General features: G+C 43.5%; 3 protein-coding genes across 9 annotated transcripts in view; 1 reads left to right on the forward strand and 2 right to left on the reverse strand.

Moving 5' to 3' along the window:
• The window catches only part of LOC129178510 (Wilms tumor protein 1-interacting protein homolog), a 39,862-nt gene extending 23,664 nt beyond the window's left edge, over nucleotides 1-16,198 (reverse strand). The window contains exons 1-3 of one of the 3 annotated variants that reach the window (XM_054770806.1): nucleotides 16,148-16,198; nucleotides 15,085-15,160; nucleotides 882-983 (exon numbers count right to left, since the gene is read on the reverse strand). In XM_054770806.1, coding sequence (XP_054626781.1) covers nucleotides 882-927 — 46 coding nt within the window. In that variant the 5' untranslated portion in view covers nucleotides 928-983; nucleotides 15,085-15,160; nucleotides 16,148-16,198. Of the gene's footprint in view, nucleotides 1-881; nucleotides 984-7,463; nucleotides 9,530-15,084; nucleotides 15,161-15,437; nucleotides 15,458-16,147 lie in introns of those variants that run through there. The other 2 variants (XM_054770805.1, XM_054770804.1) reach the window with 2 other exon arrangements.
• On the reverse strand, nucleotides 10,351-16,284 carry sdr42e1 (short chain dehydrogenase/reductase family 42E, member 1). 4 transcript variants are annotated; one of them, XM_054770809.1, is made up of 3 exons: nucleotides 16,148-16,284; nucleotides 15,085-15,160; nucleotides 10,351-14,864 (listed from the first exon to the last, which is right to left on the reverse strand). In XM_054770809.1, the coding sequence occupies exons 2-3, from the start codon at nucleotides 15,144-15,146 to the stop codon at nucleotides 13,763-13,765; spliced, it is 1,164 nt and encodes a 387-aa protein (XP_054626784.1). In that variant the 5' UTR covers nucleotides 15,147-15,160; nucleotides 16,148-16,284; the 3' UTR covers nucleotides 10,351-13,762. The 4 variants fall into 4 exon arrangements, with proteins under 4 accessions (XP_054626784.1, XP_054626783.1, XP_054626782.1 ...); XM_054770808.1 differs by lacking the exon at nucleotides 16,148-16,284 and adding an exon at nucleotides 15,308-15,450; XM_054770807.1 differs by lacking the exon at nucleotides 16,148-16,284 and adding an exon at nucleotides 15,438-15,526 and having other exon boundaries at nucleotides 10,352-14,864.
• LOC129178513 (arylamine N-acetyltransferase, pineal gland isozyme NAT-10-like) lies at nucleotides 15,712-18,404 on the forward strand. 2 transcript variants are annotated; one of them, XM_054770812.1, is made up of 2 exons: nucleotides 15,712-15,829; nucleotides 16,125-18,403. In XM_054770812.1, the coding sequence occupies exon 2, from the start codon at nucleotides 16,130-16,132 to the stop codon at nucleotides 17,000-17,002; it is 873 nt and encodes a 290-aa protein (XP_054626787.1). In that variant the 5' UTR covers nucleotides 15,712-15,829; nucleotides 16,125-16,129; the 3' UTR covers nucleotides 17,003-18,403. The 2 variants fall into 2 exon arrangements, with proteins under 2 accessions (XP_054626787.1, XP_054626788.1); XM_054770813.1 differs by lacking the exon at nucleotides 15,712-15,829 and adding an exon at nucleotides 15,910-16,024 and having other exon boundaries at nucleotides 16,125-18,404.
• The last annotated feature ends 418 nt before the right edge of the window (nucleotides 18,405-18,822 follow it).

Genomic DNA, 18,822 nt, shown 5'->3' on the forward strand with positions numbered 1-18,822 from the left:
AAGATGCCCCAGACGGACAACTGTCCATGGAGTAAGTCACCATGATATCGATTGTGATACATGGAGCACGTAGCACATGATATCGCAACACAGCCCATCTAGCCATGTATAAATAAAACTTGGAATGTGGGCTAATACATTGGTTGTCTATTCAGAATTGTACATATATTGGTTCTTGTTTGCTAGTCAGTACAGATTGGTGTCCTGTCGCATTGTTTTGAGTGGGCCCGTTACTTGGTGGTAGTGGCGTGAGGTGCTGCGTCACGACGCCATAAAAATTGTTCTTCGTGCTAGCTGCTATATACAATAATAATGTCACTGTAGCTTGGTTCATATACAGGTCAGTTATGTAAATAGAACATTGTTGGAGTTTTTTAGAAGGTTTTTTAGGGCTTTATAGTCAAAATAGGTGTGTCCTCTTACTTGTATTGTGAGCTCCCACAAGCTAACTGTTTTTTTTAGCTGTTTTTCTCTCTTTAGAGCATGTGGAAAAGAGAAAGAAAGACATGTGTGGTCATGTTTCACATAAGGATCGTGGATGATGAAAATTCCAAAAAAAGTGCAGTTTTCCCATTAATGATAACAGCTGTTGCCATATGTCTGATTTGTCACCTTTGTCACCTGCGGAACTGGCAACCCAGCTAGCATTGCATGCCAGTACTTTTGTTAGAGTTTCCAAAGCGAGAACATGATTCTGAGATAGACAGATCCACGTTTACTGATCAGATGTTCCAATGCAGAGGATTTTAAATATGCATTCGGATGTGTTTTAGGACGATCCATCAGTCACTATGGCAACTGCAGATATGGATGCACGCGGTCCACTCTGATGATGAGCAGGCCAGTTTGTTATTACTCCATCATTATTATTTGTGACTCACCACAAGAGCAGCAGGTGAAGCAGTTGGTGTGATACAGGTTCCCCATGGCCTGGCAGGCTTGGCTCGCTCCGTACACGCCTTTGCCGCATTTGACGCAGATACCTGGTAAAAGACACACAGACAAATCAAAAAACAGTCTTTTGTTTGTCACTTTGAGACCACGATGCCGGTACCACTCAATGAAGGCAGTTATCCTATACACATTACTTACAGTCCCCAAGGCAGAAGCCTATTAGAAAGCATTACATAACACAAAGCTCTGTATCATTCAATTTGTGTACTGCGTCACAACAAGAACAACGGAATGCCACTAGGTGTCCCCCTTTAACTTAAAAGCTTAAACATTAGCAAGCTAGCGAGCTAACTAGCTAGTCTCCAATGTATTTACTGTACAGTAAACTTAAGAAAGGGTTTAAAGGACAAATACCACTTCCACACTGAATGGCAGGAGAACTTCTTTTCACTCTATCAAGTCGGACATGCCATGGCTGACTGCATGCAGTATAATCTAATGTCATGTCTCAATAATGGAACATTACTGACGCCCAGTGGCCAGAATACTACTTACACCCGTGTCTTTCAATACTTTGACAGTCAACCATGAAACGAAACCGATCATTTGTTAATTAATTAATTTTTCAAGAACCGTGATAGTCCAAGGGAGAGATAATTGAGCTGCGTTATTGCAAGGGACGACTGCATATATTTATATATGTTGACATATAAGTATACCCAACTATCAGATCAGCCAGACTTAAACTCGACTAAAATACCATTTGTGTGTGTTTGGGTGGTTTATTTCTTCATAGAACACAAACAGAACGACAAACCACTCTGTATCTGTCTATTTCCTTCCTCCTTTCAAGCACTGTGCTCTATGCCGATGAGGCGTTCAAGTGCACTGCGTATTTCTAACTGGGCTGTTTTTATCCTTTAGCACGGCTGCTAAAAACGCAACTGAGAAAGACTACTGAAATCAAGAAAGAACTTGCAGCACAATAGGAAAGTAGCATCTGATACAACAGGACTGTAATGTAAAGGTTCCTTTAACACAGCTTGCAGGGGGAATGGTTTAACAGAGACACATAACAGATAGCAAGCTGGGCCAGTGGAAAAAGTCTAAATGATCATTTATCCATTTAATTCGTCATTTATACGTATTCCGCTCTGTTTGTTTGATTTAAGTATGATTCAACTGTCACCTGACCTTTTCTAACAGATTGACAAAAACTGAGGTTCTACTGTAGATTAACAGTGATTTTAGGAAGCCCTACTGGGAACATGCTGTTTTGTGTGTCATTAGTGACCTATATCACTTTTTGAACATCATCAAAAAGTCACTTTTAATGATTACCGCCCCGCATTACAGACAGGTCAGTACAGGTGCTTCCTGAAGACACAAACAACAACACATCACAGTGACCTTCTAAGGCGGGATAAACAAAATATTGGGATGCAGCGGGAGCAGACTGACCAGCTCCCAACAAGACAACCTCGCCTGGGGTCACATTCCTCAGGGAGAGCCTGGGTGGGGTTAGTCCGGGGTCACGGCGTCGACAGGACACACAGTCGGTCCATTAGCCTACAGGGCGGCACTGATTGCGGCCTATCAAATCTGCCTAGCAAGCATGTGACGTGACCAGGAAAACTAATCGATTACTGCCCGTTAACTCGTCCAACTAACAGGGTTTTGATAGAAAATGCACAGAAAGAGTCAGCAGGATGACACGATAGCAAGCTTATTTTTATTTACAACGCAGCCGTACGCACGTCGATTATCGTAAATCTTCATCACCAGCTGCCGTGGTTGAGACCTCAAGGACACTCGGAATATTTTCCAGGCTCATTGCCACCGAAGATAGCCCATAAAAATGTCCTCCAGCTTTCACGCTGGAAGGACACACAGCAACTCATAAAAGTTATGCGTTTATTCACAGTGTTGTATACCGTAGTAGCTTTCTTCCTCTGTCTAAATCCAGTTGTAATCACGGTGGCCACCCTTTGCAATCATTGATTACTTCCTCCCATTGTACTCACCCTTCCTCACCATCTACACACTACTACTACTGTCGCCTTCAACACTCTTTCCTGTTTTTGCACAGAAGTTTGACCCAAAGAGAGCATTTGATGCACTACTTCCCAAATTGTGGTTGGTTGTACTTAGGAGGCGTTACACTGACTAGAAACAACATAGAGGATGCTCCTTTTTTAGGCTTTTTAGGCTTCGCTACACACATTAAAATACCGCCATTAAAATGAGCCGCCCCTAGATAGGTGAGCCCACCCCTGTGTTCACGCCCACCATTTCACCAACAACAACAACAACAACAAAAAGGGCTTCGCTACACATCTTAAAATGCAGCCCAGAGGTCTGCCAACCGGCCATGAATCAGCTAGAGGCGGGAACACTTTATTTTTGGAAGTTTAATCATTTTGAGTCCCCTCAGCGAATAGGCTAACCTAGCATGACAATGTTGCTGTTCAAATGTGAGTGTAATGTTAGCGCTATTACATCACCTGAAGTTTGTTAATTTTATACACGCTGCTACTGGTGCACTTGACTTTTCCTGCTGGTTCTGTGCAACGGGAAATACGTTGGTAGATGTAACCTTCCAATTATTCAAAGACAATAGAAGTAAATTCATCTGTTTCATGTTCATTTTCATTGTGGATTATTCCAAATATGCTTTGTTTTAGTAGTTCACAGTGAGTAAAGAGAAATTACATATCGAAAAAATGATGCATGAAAAAATGTATCACAAAAAAAGATGCATCGAGATGCATCGATAATTGTTTTATTATAAGTTTTCTCATAAGTTTGTGGCTTCTTTGTCCTTCTTCCCCCTCCGTTTTAAACCCTTTAAGTTTACAATAAAGTAAATCAATTGAAGGCTAACTAGTTAGCCTGCAGATTACAGTTGAGCAATGTGGTGTAAACAAAGAATAATAGGAGTGTAAAGCTGACTATAGGGGTGTTATTTCATGTCTACAGGGCTCTAATAATGGCAAAAAAATGTATTTTTTAATGTATAAAAAGGTTTTCTATGCTCTAACTATGAAAATATTCCATCTATTAATATTGAATCCTACTTAGCGGAACTTGTGGTTGGGTCTGGAACCAATTAACCGTGACAAACGAGGGATGACTGTACTATGATATCGTCCAACAAACAGAAAGAAGACCCGGTTAATTAATCACTTGCGGGCAACACAGTCTTCCATGCGCATTAGAGGATGGCAATCAGGCTTAGTGATAATACTGACCTTTTGGAAGTCGGTAAAAAACCCGTCCGAACAATTTGATTTAGCAGCAAGAGAGCTGGGCTGGACGCTTAACAGTGGGACTTCTGACACTTACTTCAAATTGGTGAAAAACACCATAAAATGGGACTTTCAATCAAAGTTTATGAAGAAGACAGTTTGACCCTGGAACTGATTATTTCTATCTCAGTCATTTCCGACGTTTCAAAATACCATAATCAATCTTTCATGCGTCCTAACAGTGCCACCGTATTTTCTTTATTATTTGTTCATTTTAATGCTATTTTCTCTGTGAATAAAGCATGAACAATTAGGTCGTTTCTGTACCTATGAAGACAACTGGGTGCTAACATTAACTAGCCGCAGGAGGTCTGCACTCAACTGAATTCCGTGGCAGTTAGGCATTATTCTGCCTTCCTTACCACACTACTATTCCGTAACCAAATGGGGATTTGAAGATTGGACCTCGACTGACCTGCTACGTGTCAATCCGTGTAAAATTACAAAGTTTCCAAAGGACAAACGATGGTTAGTGTTTAACAAGACAGTGAGGACATTGTTTAAAAAAAAAAAAAAAACAGGATGTTGAATCCCTTATGTGCCCATTTTGTGTCTGTGTGGCAAGAGCAGGATGTTTTGCATTCACCGGAGTTAAAAATAAAACGCCACCGCATTCCTCCACCTTTGAGCTGCCCTGCCGCAAAAAAATAGACAAAACAACTCTCAGCAAAGCACCTCAATGACAGGAGCAATCCAAAATGAGCATTATGTTCTCAGTAAAGGCGCAACTCTTGCATTAAGTACAGCACAGGTGTACCTAATGATCTGTCCAGTCATTACTAGTCAGGGCAGGTTGATCAGACCTGACCCCCTCCCCTCCTTACTAGGCTCTGTCTGGCCCGCCTTCCGCAATCGTGTGCCAAGGATCTGGGAGCGCCCGACTCCCCACTGGCTGGTTAATGAAGGGCTTTGCTCCAGGGGGAGTAAGAGGCGGGTGTGGGTTGGGGATGACGCCGGTGATTCAATTGCCGGCTTGCATCGACACACCGGCTGTTGATTTACAGCTTCTTCACCACAACAACAACACAGGCTAAAGAGCTGGCAGTCGCTACTACCAACCCAGCCGAAACAAAACAATCCATTTCTTCACAGTCGCTACGGAAACGGATATGTCTCTGCTGGGCTTTTTCCGATTGCATTCAGCCGACCTTTCCTGTGAAGACAATATACAAACCTCGATGAAGCGTGTCAACAAGCTGCGCCCTTTTGGTACCCTTCAACCGCGGTTGGTACCCAAGTAGCGGGGTCCAGTGCTTTCCATATATTCATTTCCTTGTGGTGGCCAGCCACAAATGCATGCCTCGTAACTCCGCTCCCGATTCCCAGGCAGTACGCATTAAAATTGAAGGACAGGAAGTGTTCCTTGCGTCATGCATTTATTCAGTAATCAAATACAAGCGTCGTGGGAGCAGAGGTCCAGACATGCAGGGCACATGCTTTACCACCTCTATGAAGGGCAAGTTGTGGAAGCGTGCAGAACACAATCACAAGTGTGCAGCCTAGCCCAAACTCTAACCCTAACCCGAACGTAGTCTACCTGTGACTAGCGGTAGCGCTAAGAAGATGGTGCCTGGAGACACTCTTCTGTCGTTTGGTACTACTCTGCCTATTATGCCTCCTATATTTGGAAATTGAGTGTAAAGGTGACTTTAGGGGTGTTATTTCATGTCTAGAGGGCTCTAATGTTAAAATCCATATTTAGAAAGTGATAAACAGGTTTCCTATGCTCTAACTACAAAAATATTCCATTCATAGATAAGAAAACCTATTTCACGAAAATTCACTTATCATGGTCAGGTCTGAAACAAGGGATGACTGTGCCTTTTTTTGGCTTTTAAAAAAAATTACATACACATGCGTCACGAGATGCGATGACATCATATAGACCCCCCCACCCCCACTTACAATCACAAACAGACTGCAGTCCTGTGGGAAACGCTAATGTCTGTTTGATACCAATCAAATGCACCGTTGGCAATGACAATAGAATGAATGACAATAGAAACACACAAACGCAGCGGCTTTGCTTCAAAATACAAAAGAACCTTCAAAGTCAAACGCACCCAAAAAAGTACAAATTCGACATTTTGTGTCAAAAAATAAGCCCCAAAAGTCAAACAAACATCAGCAAATCCCGAGAGCCTTCAGCTCAGCACGATATCAGTAACGGCAAAACATGTATACATTAAATGTATTGATAAACAACGACAGAAAGCATAATGGCACGGAAATAACCAGCAACAAAACTGTTTCCTATTCAATCCCCGTTACGCGTCTGTCAGGCATCTTCAAAGGCTGTGTTTGTTTACTTTTACTTTTATTACTCAGGTTTTGTGCTCACTTGACACTTGCATGAGAGTTACAAATGTTAAAATGTTACTTAAAACATTGCCTGTAGAGTTATATAAAGGTTTTAAGATGGCCACAGCTTGACCCTAGAACGGACCATTTTTAAATACAGTGGAGCCTCGGCTGTCGTACGCCCTGGGTTTTGATAAAAAATGATTGTCATAAATATGTCAAACAGTGCGCCTAACAAACTAGTCGAGTGCCCAAACAAAGCATCCACGCATTGGTGACTCGGTCTCTGTGAAGAATGGACTGTGTGTTTTTTTTGTTAATTAGGATACTACAGACAGATTCTGGCCAGGGAATCCTTTAATCATCTTTATTATGCGTGTATCTGCGGTTCAAGCACACTGCGTATTTCTGAGTCTTAAAGGAATCTGTGCTGTGCTGCAAAAAAAAAAAAGTTGCGAGTGGCAGAACTTTGACAAGGAAGGTGAGAACATTCAAGTTAGCAAGCACACGGGTCTTTCGTCCCCCCCCCATCACCATGTTCACCAACAAGTTGTCAATAACAGTAAATGTAATGTTAAATGTTCATTTATCCATTTCACCTGTTATTTATATGGATTTTGCTTGTATTTCTGCATGTAAAACTGTTACGATTCTCTCTAAAATGCATTTTTTGTTAAAATTATTGGATGTTGAAAGGAGTGAATTAGATTTGCATTTTTTCTGAAGGGAAAAATGTCTTCGGTTTTCGTACTTTCGGACCTTTAGGAATGGATTAAAGATGAAAAGCGAAGTTCCACTGTACGTTACAAGCTACGGTCAACAAGGTGAGACGTGAGCAAATCTCGTGAGACTTCACAGCTCAGTGAGCATCTCAAAAGGGTCTCAAGAGTCGCAAAAACAACAGTGAAAATAAAATAAAAGGACTATTTTTGAACGCTGTGTTTGGGCCTGACCACCTACCGAAGTATTCCTTCTTCATGTGCATCTCCAGCTCCTTTTCCAGCTCCAAGGTGAGCGCCTCCAGCCGCCTCTCCGCCTGGCTCGGGCCACTCTCCCGGCTCGGGGTCACCTGATAGGGCAGCTTGAACCTCTGCCCCGCCAAGGACGTTTTGGAGGCCGTGAGGCTGTTGCCCAACGATGAACCAGAGGTCATTTCTAGGGTGTTCTCCTGGAGATGGAGGCGACTGTGTATCCCGTTTGAGTCCCCGATCTCCTGCATCAGAGAGTCATCATGTCCCGCCAGTATGGATGCCCTGGGGGAGGGCAGCTGAAGGTCCGGGTAGGTGCTCATAGACCCCCTGGAGCTGCGGGAGCTTCTCGAGCTGTGGCTGGAGATGCTGGAGCGCGGGCTGAGCACGCAGTTGGCACTCGCCCCAGGTCTGGAGCTCCCTTCCTGGCTGCAGAAGCTGGATCTCGGGCTGGCCATGAGTGGAGCCGCATGCAGGATGGCCCCTTCGAAATCATCCCTAGCCGCTGGCCCGTACCGTGAGTCCGAGTAGCTGGATCTGGGGCTGGTGGTGAAGGAGTACTGGCTGGCTGTGCTGGACCTAGGGCTGGTGTGTCTCTGGTCGTAGCCCATGCTGATGCCGCTGGTCCGGTTGCTGCTGGGCTTGCTGCAGCAGTCGCAGCTGTTGAGGCTTGTCCTGGGGCTGGAGTGCTTGCTGGTGTCGCTGGCCGTGCTTGCATAGCTGGACCTGGGACTCATCACGCTGGAACCCTCGCAGTGCACCAAGCTGGACCTGGGACTGTTAGTGTAGCGATCTTGGGCGGGCACCACCAGGCTCGCCCGCGGGCTGCTGATGCTCGACCTGGGGCTGGCGTGCTTGCTCTGGTCCTGGGAGGAGACGGAGGACGCCAGGCTGGAGCGGGGGCTGGCGGCGCCGTGCCTCCCGTCGATGCACATGCTGTTGCACCTGTTGCCGGGCAGAGGCAACGGCTTGTGGAGGGCGTCAAAGGCGGAGCCGGTGCTGTACCTGTGCACCTCCAGTGAGTATCTCCGCTGCCTCTCGGAGACGCCGGTGTAGCACGGCAGAGCCACCTCGGACTTGCAGCAGCCCTCCTCGCCGTAGTCCACCTCTCTTTGCGGGGCGCAGAAATCCACAGGCACGGTCCTACTGCACTTGACCGGCCTCACCGGAGCCGCGGTGTAGACTTTATTCCCGGTGGTGAAGTTCTCCACGGTGTGATGCTGCTGCTGGAGCACAGCGGTGCCATTCATCGCGCTCCTGCCGCACTCGCCCGGTGGCGGCGAGAAGTCCAAATCGTGGCCGATCACCAGGTCCCTACCGGCGGCGTACATTCCGTCGTACAGGGAGAGCTCGTCCATCATTTGGCTGGCCCGGAGAGCCATATCTTGCTGGTAGTCGTCCATGTTTTTTTTGTAGTCCGGAAACAAGTTGCGAGCTAGCAAAGCGGACCTCTAGCTGAGCTCCATTTGGGAAGCAAAACACAGACAAAAAGGAAAATGTGGCGGTGCTAATGTCGGCATTGCCGTCCGCAAGACTTCCGCCGTGGCCGCTTAAAAAAACTCTCTCAAGCGCGACGGTTTGTCAACTTGAGTTTTTTTTTTTCTTGTTAAGTTGAAAGGTCCTTACAGTCAATGGCGCGCTGCGCGGAGGAATTTCACCTCACTTTGGAGTTCTACATTTCTGCCTACGCGCACTCATGTGGAGAACAAAGTGGACCCAAAGAGAATTAAAAAAAAAAAGACACAAACCACGGACGCGTGTTTGAGAGAGGAGGAAATGGAGGGTTAAAAAAGTGTTTTTTTTCCAGTGGCAGTGGTGGTGGGGGGGACTCGTTCGCGATAAAGGAATGCGGGGGATGGAGACGGGATGCGCTGCGCCCTTGTGGAATGTGGTTAATGCTGCAGAGAAACAATGATTGCCACCAACTCAGCAAGGGGCTGTTGGCCCTCCAAACACTACACTTTATACAGAGAAAGAGACAGAAAGGAGATGTTTGCATTCATCCGGAAAGACAAAATAACAAACGTCTTCAAAGCTCACCTGGTCTGGAGCCTTTTATGCAAGTGCATTCAAAAAGCACAAGTTCAGCAGCCAAACAATCATCACTGTGACTGTGGATAACTCCACATTTAACAATCAATAATACAAAGTCATCTTGAAGGGAGAAATGTTGCATTATCATTTGTTGGAGTACCTAATAAAATCGTAAACATTTGCAATAAAGCACAAACATCAACTACTGTATGTGCCACAGATGTCCAAAGTGCAGCCTCAGATGTCGGTTGTTTGGTGAACGCCTCTCATGATTGGTTGAGGGAAAAAACAAAAACAAAGCAGGCTTTGCTGCACATCTTAAAATAAAGCCTGCCGACTATTGTCAGTCAGCTACAGAAGCTTGATCATTTAGTTTGTCTTCAGCAAATAGGCTAGCAAGCATAACGTTGCTGTTCAAATGCGAGAGCAGTGTTAGCGCTGTAACTCATGTCGCTATGCTAGTGTTGCTAACATTTGTGTCCTCCTTTCCCACTCCTTAATGTTACACTGTTGTATGTGATATATGGCGTCCATCATGCTGGACAAGTACAGAGTTACAGTGTATATGTAAAATGTGGATGCAATAGTGCTTCCTGGAGATATACACTCTGTGGACAAACACAGCTCATTAGCATTAAAGCTACAGGCACACAAAACGGCGTGTTCCCAGTAGGGCTTACTGAAAGCACTTTAAAAACTATCGTAAATTCCAGCATCAAGGCTACTTTGGACAACACGCTGTTACGAGACACGACACTCCTTTATAATCAGTGGAAAAGGAGCATCATGAGACCTCCAAGAGAAAAAAAGTCATTTCATCCCAAACACAGAGACTACCATTAAGAAATTAAGACAGAATGAACAACATTTCCTAAAAGTACCTTTATTTTGACGGTATTGGAAAAGATTTATTGTTCACAGTTCAGCACAGTTTGCGATCACAATGATGCTTCCAAAACAGGATGGTAAATGAATACAAACAAAGTGTGTACACGGACTTTCATTCAAATGACAGTTAAAGTCTGCGCTGCGTCTACCAACACTGAATTACAGTAAACATGGAAAAGACAAATTGGACTTTTTGGCACTTGGGCCTGTCACGATAAATCCAACAATAAAAAAATACAAGGTGGGTCATTTTGACGGCGTCGATAAATTGACATGTGCATGTACGTAAGCCTGGTCCTTTCCCTCGTCTCGCTGTACCACACAGGGTGGATGACAAGAGGGTTCACTCTGCACGTGTCTCTGCGCATTGGTTCTTTAGTGTAGTGGAATGAATGGAGGGAGTCAACCCTCCCGTCAGCCATTCAGGCTCTTTGTCCCAGTACGTGGAGGCGGGGGCGATGAGTGAGTGGATACACAGAGTGCTAGCAGTTAGCAAGCAAAGGCATGACACAAAGCGACAGTTTCTAAGCCCAATCCCACAGCTCCAGTGTGGATGTGCATCAGAGCCTTCGTCCCGACAGTCAACACTTACTGAGGCGTTTGATCGGCGGCGTAAATATAAAACGAAACAGCACAAAATGGCGCGTGTTCACAGACAGTGCTGTTTGCCACACTGCAAAAGAAATACAACCTTCCAATACGGTTGAAAAGCCAACATTTCGGGAAATGTTTGACAGACAGTACAAATCGCTTGTGAGAACTTACATGCATACTTGAGTGTCATCTAGTGGTTCAAATGTGAATTACACCTTAAAGGCGATTAATGAAAAAATTGTCTAAAAAAATCTATCCATATTATCGATTATCGGCGATAATTTGTAGCACAACAATCGGAAGGCAAAATTTGTTATCGTGACATGACCTAACTGAACTTGAATTGAACCTGAATGTCTCCAATGTGAACTCAAATATTTTTGGTAGATTCACTGCACACAAAATAATGATTCTACTCAATAAACTGGCCTTTCTCATATGGTCACCAGGGGTTGTCTACAAAAGTAAATGACCACTAAGTCTCACATTAGCACTGGTAACATAGGTGGCCGTAGGCAACCTCCTGATGTGGTTTTAAAAAAAATGTACCCCACAAGATGGCAGTAGCTGCATTTAAACAATCACGGTGGTCAGCATCCAGCAGCTTTAGCTATCTCTACATGCGCTTTAAAATACTGCTACTCAACATCACGCGTTACACTTGCCGCATTGTTATTTACGATGAACTCATCAGTGTTATGTTCTCTTTACCGCTACGACAACATTGGTTCTGTTGCTGCTGTGTTGTTCAATATACAGTTAATCAATGACCACGTGGCCGAAGAGAGCTAGTGTCCTTTCCACTTTCTCATGCACTCCAAATCATTATTAAAGTTGAGTTTTCACATTTAACTACATAACTACAAATTAAGCAAAAGGCACATTACTAAGTCAAGCTAATTTATTGTGCATTTTGTTCATGTGTTTTCAAAACTTAATCGTTTCCTGTAAATCCGGGATTTGGTCAATTCCCCATCCAGTTTGGGTACGGTCGTCCCTCGCTACATCGCGGTTCAAACATCGCTCCCTCACGCTATCGGGTTTTTTCTACAAATAATTAATAAATGATCGTTTGTTATTTAATATGGCCTACTATTAGTAAAAAAAAAAAGAATCAAATTGCACGTATTCTTGGCCTAAGTTAAGCATCTTCAAGCATAAAAACGGCTAAATGAACGAAAATACAAATATAAGGTGTTCAGAAGATGCGATAGGACGTGACTTTTCACAGTGGCGTACCCCTTCACACATTTCACCTGAAACCATGTACCCACGTACTCCTGGACACTTAAAAGGCATATTAATTAACCTGAAATATTGAACATGATTACCTGGTTAATTAATTTTAGAGTAATTCCGGGTCAATCGCATGGTCACATTTTGATCAAGTTTAAGCACTGATCAATAGCTAAGTAATCATCCTACTTATCTTTTATTCCTGTCTGATGTTGGCATCCTTCCATTTGAATGACTTAAATTTGAGCTTTACTTTTTCTGTCCAATCACGATGGCTGCGGTTTACGTCTGCATATTCATTTAATACCAAGTTGATGGGGAAAGTTTAACAATCACGATAAAGCAGTACCCGAAGTACAAAAATACACATAAGCAGCGATAAAGACTTATTTTTGGGAGGATTCCCCAATCAAAGTGACGGGTTTTCACCGCTGCTCAATGAAATCTTCAAGATGAAACACTCTTAATGCACAAAGTCATCATCACACTTACTTATTTGTTCATGTAATGCACGCATAGCAATGAACAACTTCATGCTCCGTCTCCTTTCTGCTCCGTTCTCCTCACGCCTTGAGCCGTAATTGTACGTGTTTGGCACTAATTGTTTTTCATTTTTATTCACGTACACCCGAGGGTGCGCGTACCCCACCTTGGGAACCTAGGTAATACAGTATCTCTGACTTGTGTGCGCCTTTAAGAAGTGGGGCCTGGGAAGTGACTAGCTAGAGTGGACTGTTAGCTGAGTGCTAGCAGCAGGTTAGCAGTGTAGGGCGTGGCCGACAGCAGCTCCTGGGTGATAGTTCACTGTATGTGCGTTCTCTGCTTCTTAATAAAGCGACTGAAGCGTATCGTGAGACCCTCCTTAACCAGAAACAGCGTTAGTATTCTACACTGGCCACTAGGTGTCTACTAATGGTGTCTACTAGGTGTCTATACTAATGTGTAATCTTATTTATGCCTAAAATGGCTTACTTTCTATTATTATGTCTACTATATTGGGTAATACAAATGTAAAGGTGACTATAGGGGTGTTGTTTCATGTCTACAGGGCTCTAACAATGGTAAAATCAGTATTTAGAAGGCCATAAACAGATTTTCTATGCTCAAACTACAAAAATATTGAATTTATTAATATTGAATACTACTTCGCTGTCGGGTCTGGAACCCATTAACCACGATAAACGAGGGACGACTGTAATTGTAATTTGTTTCGGTTTGTTAACGTGTTTCATAAATAACAGCCTCTCTCCAATTATCACCTATTCTAATGAACGCCCCCCTCCATTTTGTACGTTACGTAATAATCGCCAAAGCTATGGCTGCAGCATACAGACGAATGAATATTCTTAAAAACGTGTTGTTTGTTTTAGGTAGAAAACAATACGTTACCATAAAATAAGACATTTTTTGAACGCCCACCCCTTGTCTCCAATAAAAGCAGCTTGATACATAGCGTTGTAAACAAACCCCATTGTAAACCTGGATACAGTACATACGATATTCTTGTTAGCATAATGTGTTTTCTTGTCCTTTGGCGTGTTATCTGCTGCCAACAACTGGCAGAAAAGAGAGCAGTGCGGCCGTGAAGGCAGCAGCCAACAGGGCGTTGACCACGAGTCGACCGAAGCCGGAGCATTGCTGTTTCCTCCCGTGGCCTCTGCTCCGGAACCAGTCAACAACCTCATCCAGGTTGTACTCCTTTGGATGGTAACCCAGCTGGGCCTTGGCTTTGGCCATGCTGAAGTAGTGAGTCACGCCTGTTTTGTACACCTCTGTGCGCGTTAGCAGCGGCTGGAAGTTATACAAAGGTCCCACCAGGTGATGGATCATTTCGGTGAGGAAGGCAATAAAGTAAATGAGGGCGATGGGGAGACGCAGCGTGGGGAAAGGGTAGCCCAGACCTTCAACGAGAGGCCTGAAGAATTCAAAGTTATTGACGGGCTGTCCGTCTGAGATGAAGTAGGCCTGGCCTGCCGAGCGGTGCTGCCTCGTGGCGGTCAAAGCATCTGCAGCCAACACGTGCGCCGACACAAGGTTGTCCACATGCACAAACTCCACCAGGCTGCTGGGTTTGCCGTAAACGAACCTAAAGACGCCTTTCTCGATGTAGCCCACGATCCTTGGTAGATGCCTCTGCTCTCCGGGCCCGTAAATACCCGCCGGGCGCAGGGCGCACGTTCTCAGCACTCCAGAACCATCTTTCAGTGTGACTCCATTTGATTTGATCACAGCCATCTCCGCCAGGGACTTGGTTCTGGAATAGTGGTCCGGGTGAAGATGGAGCGGCAGGTAAGGGAGGGTTTCGTCTCCGTTCTGTATCTCCTGACCCCCAAAGACCACATTGAAGGTGCTGGTGTATACCAGCCTTGGTATTCCTTTTTCCAAACAGGTCTTGATGACGTTCTGTGTGCCTTGAACGTTTACAGCCTCAATCAGGTCTCGGTTCAGCTGCTCCCTGCCCGACATCCCGTAGGAGGCGATGTGGAACACACAGTCTACGCCGGCGACAGCGCTCCCCACCTGGTCAGAGCTACGTATGTCACCCTCGAGAAACACCATTCCTTCCGGGACCTCTTGCTTTGGACGGGTGATGTCAAACAGGATAATTTTGGCTCCTTTTTTATGCAGGTGGGTTGCCAGGCTGCAGGTATTCAAAATGGGTACATCTTTTAACATACCGTCCTAGTATACAAGTAAACTAAATTGATGTGGGGACGCCACCTTGTGTTGAGAACGAGCATAACAATCCGATTCGTCACTGAAATGCATTAAAAAAAAAGTCGCCAAAAGTAACATTACAATTGGGTTGAATACAATGGCTACAATCGACAATCAACACACATTTTTAGAGCGTTACTCACCGATAGCCAAAATATCCACACCCTCCTGTTATCAAGTATGTTTCCCGGCGTGCAACTTCCATCACAGCAGGCAAATCTATGAGGAAAAACACAAAAGGTGTAAACACGTCAGACATTGTGCATGTGTGTAAGTAAGCGAACAAACAAACATAAAACCCCATAACTTCATTATGACATACAAACTGCCATGCTATTTTTTTGCGTAAATCGCCATTGAGCATACCACGTCTCAAGCTAGCAACACCGCAGCGTAACGTTCGTAGGCTGTACACCGATTAAGATCAACAACAGCGCCACAAAACTCACAATGGACACGATATAAAACGAGATAAATGTCCCACTTTGATCCTTACATGTACTAGAACGACTGTTGTATTGATCCTTGTGCCAGGCAAAATGCGTGTTGACGTAGTATACGTAAAAAAATGGCGGCATTTCCGCTTTGTCGCGCCGGAAGTTGTTGACCGGAAGTAGTAAAAAACAGTAAAGTTTTATTTGAGAAAAAGGTCGAAAACAACAAGAAAATTAAACGAGCACAAACATTAAACAGATAACACACAAACGTTTAAACCACAAGATAAATAATAAATACGTTCCACTGACGTTACTGGGTTTTATTTTTTGCTCACTACTTTCTCATGTGACAACGCCCCCAACTGTATTTCGACAGCGCACTTTCGCGTGTGTGTAATGTGTAACTGCATAGATCTGAACTCCACATAAGTTTCGCCGTCGTTGAAGTCAGGTGAGAATTCGTTGTTTTTAACATTCTTTTCCGTCTAAATTCTGCTTAAAGTTATTGCAGAGGAGTTGACCAACGTTTTAGAGCAACATCGTACTGAAATGCTGATGCTGTCAGACTGAGCAGAGGAACAATTTAGGGATTAGATTGGCACCCGTTCTATCACTTGTGCAGGCAATATAGGGGTAAAAAACAAAGGTAAAAGTTCAGGAAAAAAGTAATTATCCAATACTTCTGCGTCTAAACGTACTGGAAAAAAGCACCGCTTAAAATGACAATAGTAACTTGTATTTTGCAGACAAGATGAACCTGGAGGCATACTTCCAAAGAATAGGCTTCTACGGCCCGCGGGACAAAGCCGACCTCGCCACACTGAAGCTGATCCACAAGCATCACGTCATGTCGGTCCCATTCGAGAACCTCAGCATCCACTGCGGCGAAACAATCATCATGGACCTGGACGTCATCTTCGACAAGATCGTGAGACGGAACCGTGGTGGTTGGTGCCTTGAGAACAACTTCCTGTTTTCCTGGGTGCTGAAAGAATTGGGATACGCCCCGACCATATTGGGCGCCAGAGTCTTCAGCAGCACCACGGGTGATTTTGGGCCTTGTAATAGCCATCTCATCAACAAGGTGGACATTGAGGGCAAAGCTTACATAGCAGACGTGAGCTTCGGGGTGTCGTCGCAGCTGTGGGAGCCGCTGGAGCTCGTCCACGGGAAGGACCAGCCTCAGAGGGCCGCCGTGTTCCGTCTTCTAAACAAGGGAGATGTCTGGGTTCTGGAGAAGTCGAGTAGAAAGTCGGTGATCCTCAACCCGGACTTTGCCAGTTCCAGTCTGGTGAACAGGAAGCTGACAAAGACGATGTACTGCTTCACAATGACCCCGAAGGTCGCCGAGGACTTCTTCGAAGTCAACAGCAAGCTTCAGACGGATCCGAGCACGCTGTTCACTAACAAGTCCATCTGCTCCTTGCAAACACCCTCGGGTTTCAGAGCCCTGATTGGCTGCATCTACAGCGAGGTCACCTACAAACCCGAGGAGGGCGTCGACGTCTTTGATATGAGGGATGTGCCGGTTGAAGAGGTAGAGCAAGTTCTGCGAGACAAGTTCAGCATCCGTTTGCAAAACAAACTACAACCTGTCAACAAGGCGTACTCATACACACTCTAAGGCAGGGGTGTCCAAAGTGCGGCCCGGGGGCCATTTGTGGCCCGTGGCTGTGATTTTATTGGCCCGCAGTACAGTCTAAAAATTTAATTTAACTAGAAAATTAAAAAAACCAACAGCAGAAAAAATGGGAAAATCAGTCTAAAGTCAAAATATTAAGAGAAGACTTGTAATCCAGCAAGGAAAAAAGACATCATTTCACAATAATAGAAGGAAAAATGTCATTTTAGTAGAATGAAGTTGAAATATTAAAGTTTTTTTTAAAGTGAAAAACAATTAATAAAGTTGTAATTTTTGGAAACTTAGGTTGGGGGAAAATTTATAAAATGAGAATAAAGTGAAAATATTAGGAGAAGGAAATATACAAGAAGAAAGTTGAAATATTTGCAAAATTATACCAAAAAAAACAACAGCAGAAATGGAAAACAACAGATATTTTACCAGAGTAAATCTGATGAGCAAAATAATATAAGCGAAAAAAATAGTTTCCTAATGGGGAAAAAAGTTGCAATTTCATGAGAATAAACTTGTAATATGAGGAGAAATGTAATTTTAGTAACAATGTTGAAATAAAGAAAAAATACATTTTTTTTTTTAAAGATCAAAAATATTATGGGAATAAAGGTAGAATTACAAGAAGAAAATTTACAAAAGGAAGGCTGAAATGAAATAGTTGGAAAATTAAAAAAAAAAACCCAGCAGAAATGGAAAAAAACAGCTGTAATTTTACAGGAATAAAGTCAAAATATTAAGAAAAAAGTCATAATCGAATGAAGAACAAAAGTCGCAATTTTACAAGAATAAACTTGTATTATTATGGAAAAAACATCATTTTTGGTAGCATTTCGCTGGAAAAAGTTTGGACTCCCCTGCTGTAAGGCAGTGATTGCCAACCACTGTGCCGGGCCACATTCCTGTGGGCAATGATCCAAATTCCCTTGATTGCTCAGAAAATTAGTATTAGTTCCAAATAATGCCTCTTTGATCAAAGTGACGTCTAGTGACAGGTAGAACAATTAAATGCTCTTCCACCAGATCGCTGTTGCCATTGTTTGGTTGTGTGCTGTGAGATTTTTCAAACATAAAAGTTGGGGACTACTGCGCTATGGAACGTAGTCAAGGCGTGACGCCACATGACTGACATTCCAAACGTGTTTTTTATTCAGATGGATTATATATTTTCAACATGCTTAGCATGGAAAAGTACTTTTAAATTAAGTTTGACATCGTGGCTCGCAGAGTCTGTCGTTTGTAGTCTTAGCAATAAAAACAAAAAAAATAAAATCAGTCTCGTCAGATGTTGGTATTATTTGTAGTAATAGTTTTGTGGTATCCAGAACAATAAAGGTTGCATTTTTTTGATCGCATAATTTGGCTGAAGTTTTTTTTTGGTTTACTTTTCATGCAATGTCCTTTTCAGAGGACAATGGTGCTTCATGGCGGCTGAATAGTGATTTCATCCACATTTTTCAAAAATTTAAAACAAACAATTTATAGCTGTACTTATCTATATTTTGTTGTGCTCTATTATGACAAACACAACATGAAAACATTGATCCCGTTGAACATAACACAGCTTGAACTTCAACTTTTCCTGTTTTTTGGCATTTTTTTTCAAACTCATGCCACACTTTTTTAGTCATATTATGAATGATTCTGCCATAAGCATTTTTTTCTTCTTGGTTCTGACACAAATGCCTTTCTATCCACCATCTTCATCATTTTATATATGGAAAAGTAGTCATACGTCCTCGGGTCCAATACAGAGGACATTGGAAAAATGTGTTGTTTTCAGTATCTTAAATATGACTGTATGTTCCCAA

Source organism: Dunckerocampus dactyliophorus, chromosome 3, assembly GCF_027744805.1.
Source record: "Dunckerocampus dactyliophorus isolate RoL2022-P2 chromosome 3, RoL_Ddac_1.1, whole genome shotgun sequence".
NCBI classification, from domain to species: domain Eukaryota; kingdom Metazoa; phylum Chordata; class Actinopteri; order Syngnathiformes; family Syngnathidae; genus Dunckerocampus; species Dunckerocampus dactyliophorus.